The sequence below is a fragment of the Papaver somniferum genome, chromosome 2 (assembly GCF_003573695.1).
Source record: "Papaver somniferum cultivar HN1 chromosome 2, ASM357369v1, whole genome shotgun sequence".
Lineage (NCBI taxonomy): Eukaryota > Viridiplantae > Streptophyta > Magnoliopsida > Ranunculales > Papaveraceae > Papaver > Papaver somniferum.
Window position 1 is genome coordinate 204,756,440 of NC_039359.1, and position 6,397 is coordinate 204,762,836.

General features: G+C 35.5%; 1 protein-coding gene across 1 annotated transcript; it reads right to left on the minus strand.

Annotated features, from left to right (window-relative positions):
• Positions 1 to 1,748: 1,748 nt before the first annotated feature.
• On the minus strand, positions 1,749 to 4,136 carry LOC113350304 (protein NUCLEAR FUSION DEFECTIVE 4-like). The gene is made up of 3 exons (XM_026594424.1): positions 3,651 to 4,136; positions 2,537 to 3,522; positions 1,749 to 2,395 (listed from the first exon to the last, which is right to left on the minus strand). Exons 1-3 carry the CDS (start codon positions 3,993 to 3,995, stop codon positions 1,915 to 1,917), a joined length of 1,812 nt encoding a protein of 603 aa, XP_026450209.1. The 5' UTR covers positions 3,996 to 4,136; the 3' UTR covers positions 1,749 to 1,914.
• Between the last annotated feature and the right edge of the window lie 2,261 nt (positions 4,137 to 6,397).

Here is a 6,397-nt window from a genome sequence, read left to right on the forward strand (position 1 = left end):
TTCGACAGTATTATCCAGAGGTTGTTCTTGCCTAATTTCTCTTCTATTAGATTGGCTACGTCTTGATGAGCTCCTACTGGTTCTTGATCTTGAGCTTGCACGGGTGGTTCTTCTTGATCTCCACCCTTGCAATCATATATTCTCTTCTTTCAAATCATGATTCTGTCGCATCAAAATCTCACGTTCTTCATCTTCTCTCCTTATTTTTGCTATCAAACTTTGTCGGAGTTCCGCAATTGTTATATCTTCTTCATTCCCTTCGATTAATCCTGGAGCTCCAGTTCTTTGTTCTTCCTCTTCTGTTGAATCTGTATTTGCGATATGAACGCTTACTCTGTCGTAATCAATAATGTTCTCTTGTACTGGCTCATTTTGGATTTGAGTATGGACTTCTTGTTCTCTATTATTTCTTTCTCCCATCCTTGAGGATTCAGCGATTTCACTCCTTCTTCTCCAAGTTATCCTTCTACTCCTCCTAATTGTTGTTGTTGGTTCTACTGCAGTTTGTCTCACCATCTTTCTTTTCTGTAACAATTTCTCCGTTTTTTAAAGATAAAAACACTTTCAAAGATTTAGATCTAAACTTCCAATTGTTCCCAATATTATGAATATCTTCTAACCAACAAAATTTGTCATTCCAAGCTATCTTCTAGCGCCAAAATGTAGTTGCAGGAAATCCTACAACTACACCCTTACTAAAATCTACAAATCAATCCAAGTAAACTCCATGAAAAACCACAAGAATATTCATTAAGATCTTCAAATGGGATATAAAGTAATAAGTAAACTCTCACTTGGGAAGCAAATAATCTTTCTCTCTCCTAAATATCTTGTCTACCCTCTCCCAAAGTCTCCTCAGAAACAAGATCGCTCAGCCCTTTATATAGAGATTTACATAGTGCATGATAGGTAAGAAAGCCTTTATTTTCGGATTTGGTGTGCGTTATTAACGCACACTTACATTGTCTCTTATCGCAAAGACTCTATAACATCGCACGGTTCCTCACACTTTACTCGTGATTAAGCTGGCGTCATGTAATGCGTCATTTAGATAAGATGTATGCGATTGTTATCGCTTAGTCTTGATGATCATTATTTCGCATGTTTGACTGGTGTGCGATATTTTGTACCTACAGGGGTGGACATTGACAGTTCATGCAACCTTTGTGGAGACAGCACAAAATCCCAAGATGATGTTTTACTTCACTGCAAAGTTGCTCACAAGGTATGCTCTTCTATAACTCTTTCTGCTAGTAGGGCATGGGTTTTTCCAGACTCATTCTTTAATCTGGCAAAATCCTGGTACAATATTTTCTTTTTCGGCACTGCTAAGGTGGTGTGGAAACTTGTACCTGCTGTTGTCATATGGGTTTTATGGAGGGAAAGAAACTGCAGAGTTTTTGAAGATAACTACACTTACAAACTAGATGAAGAATTATGCAGTGATGCAAAAACGCTAGTTCTCCCTTGGGCAGCTGCTTTTGGAAATAGAGTTCATTTAAACTTTGCTTACACAACACAAAACTGGAAACTGTATTTACTTAATTGTTTTTTCATACTACCATTGGTAGTATCTTGTACATTCTTCTTTTCTCGATAAATCTTCTTTTCCGATCGGGAAAAAATCGTTTTGGGATTAATGCCGTAAGCCTTGTTTTATTTTAAATGAGGAGGGTTGCACCAGTTAGCACTCCGGAACTGCTGCTTGGTAAGTGGTAACATATCTTTAATACATTGGGCCATGGGCGTTTCAAACAGTTGGAAAAATACCTTATCGAAAATAAAATCTTAGAACAAGACCTGTATTATAATTTCTTATTACTAGTCACTAGTGACTCCTTCATGATGCATTATAAGAAAAATGAAAAGCAGACATTCTAAAAAAATGGAAACAATAGTGAAACTTCTATCATTTCACTTTTGTTGATCTACACCTGATTTGCTGGACTTCGCCCGGCTTGCTGTGTGAATATTTTTGTAAAGATTCTTTGTTCGAAGAGTAAGAAACACGTCCAACCCGAAACCAACTAGGCACGTTAAAGCCATGACCATAAAGACTTGTCCGTAACAATGAGCTCCAATACATGTATTTCCACCTCCTTTTGTTTTAGTTGCCTGTGCATCATACAATAAACCGGCTAACAAACCAGAGAATAGGAATGACCCGAGGGGAAGATTCAAGATTAGAATGTTGTAGATCAACCCAAAGTATTTAAGGCCAAATAGTTCAGAAGCAACAGGGACGGTGATCGCAAGACGCACACCATAGCAAATACCAACCAATATTGAACCCACGTACAAGGATCCTGGTAATGCAATTGCTAAGACGACATATCCCAGGCACATTGGAATTTGTGATGCTGCATTCCATAGAGGCCTTGGCGTTGCAGCATTCCTGCATATTATGAAGCAATATAGTCAATCACCACGTATGTACATGTACTGAAGAAATGAAGCATAAGGTGCCATTTCCAAGACTCATATCATAATGTTCAACCTTAAAAGTAAAGAAACAGGAAACCTTATGTATACGTACTTGAGAAAGTATTCAGATATGGTTCCGGAGCCGATACGACCAAAGAAACCGAATATACTTGTGAGCGACACAAACATGGAAACGTCAGCATACCCAAGTGCTAATCCCATTTGTCCCAAATTATTCATCACTGTTAAACCAGTACCTACACCACAAAGAAATGAAAGGAAAAGGATCCAGAAATCCAATGTTTTAACCGTCTCTAAGATCGTGTGCTCTTCACCAAGAATCGGTTTCTTATAAACGATTTCAACAACTTCATCATTTCCCGAATCTTTTTCTTGTACTAGAACTGATTTTTTTTCTGTTTCAACAACATGATCATTTCTCAAATCATTTTCTTCTATTAGCGCCGATTTTTCTTCGGTTTGAACAACTTGTTCATTTCTCAAAACATTTTCTTTTACTGGTACTGGTTTTTCTACCGCTTCTGGCAGAGTTTTTCCTTCTTGAACTTGATTGCTATTACACTGACGATGAATGACACTACTTTCAACATCATTATTAGAGGTGGTATTCTTAAAAATAGAGTATAAAGGAATGAATAATGGTGAAGCTATCAACAGAAATAGAAGTCCAGAAACAAAGCACAGGGCGATTATACGGCTGTGTTTTCCTGAAATATCATAAGCTAAAAGATATAAAGCAACAATGACAGCAACAACATTAAAGAAGTTCAAGTATTTTGATTCTTCTTCTACGGCAGCTGCGCTGGTAGTTGTTTGTGGAACTTCACGTAGGAAAATAATTGCTGTGAGACAAATTACAGCAGGAACTACAGCTAACATGAGTAGAAATTTCGAAGGACTATTAGCAAACAAAGCACTGCAAACATCCGTAAAAATTGCTGTGCTTAAACCCACATATCCTTTTAAGATTCCAGATACAGGACCGCGATTTTTGCGGAAATTACGTATACATGTAACTAAAATTGCTGTGTTCATCCATGTTGTACTATTTCCTCCCAGAGCCAGAAATATACACATCTGCAAAAAAAAAAAAAAAAAAAAAAAAAAAAAAAAAAAAAAAAAAAAATAGACAGCATTAAAATAAGAGGATAAATTTGCGAACAACCAGCCATTGATCACTATAAACATAGAGATTGGATACATACCTGCCAATAAGGAAGAGGAGAAATCCTTTTGCTAACAACAAGCCATTGAACACCATAACCGATCAAACCTTCGATAGATCCGATAAGTAAAATTAGAGGAGTAGAAACACGATCAGAAGCTAAACCAGCAAGAATACCAAAAGCTTTACCAACATCTTTAGCAACTGATAGACTATTCAGTTGTAGTTGTGTTAAATGCATTAATGTTTTCAAAGCACCTGAGTAGTTTGCAAATGTATAATTATTTCCTGAAATTGCTTGTACCCAAATTGCTGTTACAAATCCTAACCATTTCCTCCCTACTGAAGTAGAAGATGATACTATTTCATCTCTAGTTTCCCCCATTTTTGATTGAGATTTCTTACTTTTGACAAAGTAATGGAGATCTCTATTTAACAACAAAGGACACCACTACTCGGATTCTTAACAACCTACCTAAAATATTCACAAACTTGTACTTTGCAAGAGTGGTGAGGTTGTATCTCTTAAATCGTGTAATCGTGTGAGGTTGTATATATAATATGTCATTACCGAGAGATTGTACGTATCAATCAAATCATATTAATTTAATTAAGGTTGTACTTTTAACCATCTCCGTAGAGTTTTTCTATGGGCTTAGTGGGATGTAAAATATCAAATGTTTTTGTCTTGGATGACTCTTCCTCCTCTACTTTATATAATACCCTGCATCATGCAGTATTGTAGTGTACTACTCGCATCTGCATCTCACTTTCAAATCTTTTCTGTACCACTGCACTAATACTAAAGGGCACACGCTCTAAAATCAACGTGACATTTCTTTCTGCTTTGTGCACGACCCCTATTTTATTGGTCATCTCTGTGAAATGACCAATAAAATGATGACATTGTTACTTGTTTGGTAGATAAAAGATAGGGAATGAAGTGGAGAAATTGCAATTTGCAATATTTTGGTCCAAAGTCTATACCGAAAAGTGAAAACTAGCTAGAAAAATAAATCAAGAGCTCTTCTTTTTGTTTTATATATACTTTATTAGATAACTAGGGAAGGTACAACGCTAGTATTTCCTCAGCGGTATTGGCCACAAAGAGGATACGTACTCAATATTTATTTGATCATTTCATGGTGCAAATATTCTTAGATAATTAAATAATTTAAATGTTTCTTTCTTAGATTTGCCTCCAAATTTTCTTTAATAGTGTCTGCTCTTTACAGCACTTAAAGTTGTAAAATCAAAATATCGAAAACTTTAATGCGATTGGTACAATAACAAAATATCGCCAAGTTAAACCAAAGCATACATTGGCACAAAAGCAGTGAATATGTGACCATATTAAAGCTGTACATCATGAGAGACCCCAATTAAGACTTTACGGCATTATGTCATTACCAAGATTTGTACGTATCAATCAAATCATCATATTAGTAAATTAAGGTTGTACTTTGAGCTATCACCATCTGCATAGGCTTTCTGTGATGGAGTATAGTGGGATTTATTTTAAGAAATACAATGTTTGTGTACCATACTTTTAAATCCTGCTTGTCGTGTACTCTTTCCTGAAGTGACTCGGATCTCCACCTCATTTTGAAATCTTTTTGTACCACTAGTACTAAAAGGCACATAGTCTAAAATCCACGTGACATTTCTTTCGGTTTTTTGCACGAACTTAAAATTGATTGGCCATTTCTCAGTGAAATGACCAATAAAATGACGACGTTGTTGGAAGAATCATTGGATTAAGGTTTCATTTTTATTTTTGGGTGGAGCTAGATAAGAATGGAGAAATTTGGGCAGATAAGATTTGATTATTTGGGTAGATTGATAGAATGAAGTGGAGAAATTGAAATGTGTGATCGAAAGTCAATACTGAAGACTAGCTACAAAAATAAATTGTGGCATGTGGGGGTAATTTTTATTACAGTAATTTTTTTTTGTTTTTCAAGCATTATTACAGTAAATAATTACTCTCTTTTTTTTATACTAAATAACTAGTGAAAGTAAAATGGTAGTATTTCATGGTGAAGTTTTTGATTAATGTTCGGCCACAAAGAAGATATTCAATATATGATAAATTCATGGTATTTGATAGGGATTGTTACAAAGTGTTTTTGATAGAAAAAGAAAGTAACCCCAAACGGGGCTTGGGTCCATAGTTTATATACTTGTGTTTTTCCTTGTACAAGAACTTTTGCATGCATTTGGGGTGGCAGTTACAGTAATAACATCTATGATGGAGGCAACAGTTCTGTCAGTGGCTTTCCCCCGGACCCAACAACTTTGTCACTGTACCAGTGACATCTTCAATTTATTTGTATCTTTATTTTCATTTAAAATCATTTAACTTGCTCAAAATAAAATAGAGCGGTTAATTTTTTCATACGAGGTGTTTTTTTTCCTACGCTCATTATCTAATGGTACTTGAGTTTTGACGAGGTCTCGATTTTACTACCCAGTTCCATGTTTTATTCGCGAACGTTATATACCCAAAAATTTCGAATTTAGTTTACCCATAATATTGGAACCACCTAACTCTAGCGCGCTCTCTCTCCTTGAAACCTAAAAAACTTGATTTTTCATTGGAGCCGATCTGAGATGATCATTCTTTCTAACAACTTCTCTTCCTGCTTACCGTCTATTTTAATCTAGTTTATTTGTTCTTAGTTATTTGTTTTCTCTTCTTTTCATTTCTAGCTAGCTTTAGGTCGTTCCTCGCGTATTTGGGTGTTTTATTTTTATTTTTGTTTTTGTTTTGATTGTTGTTTTATC

Coding starts and splice junctions, on each gene's coding strand:
- LOC113350304 (XM_026594424.1), bottom strand. CDS start 3,995: ATGGGGGAAACTAGAGATGAAATAGTATCATCTTCTACTTCAGTAGGG. Junction 3,523..3,650: donor CTCCTCTTCCTTATTGGCAG/GTATGTATCCAA, acceptor TTTTTTTTGCAG/ATGTGTATATTTCTGGCTCT. Junction 2,396..2,536: donor ATATCTGAATACTTTCTCAA/GTACGTATACAT, acceptor CATAATATGCAG/GAATGCTGCAACGCCAAGGC.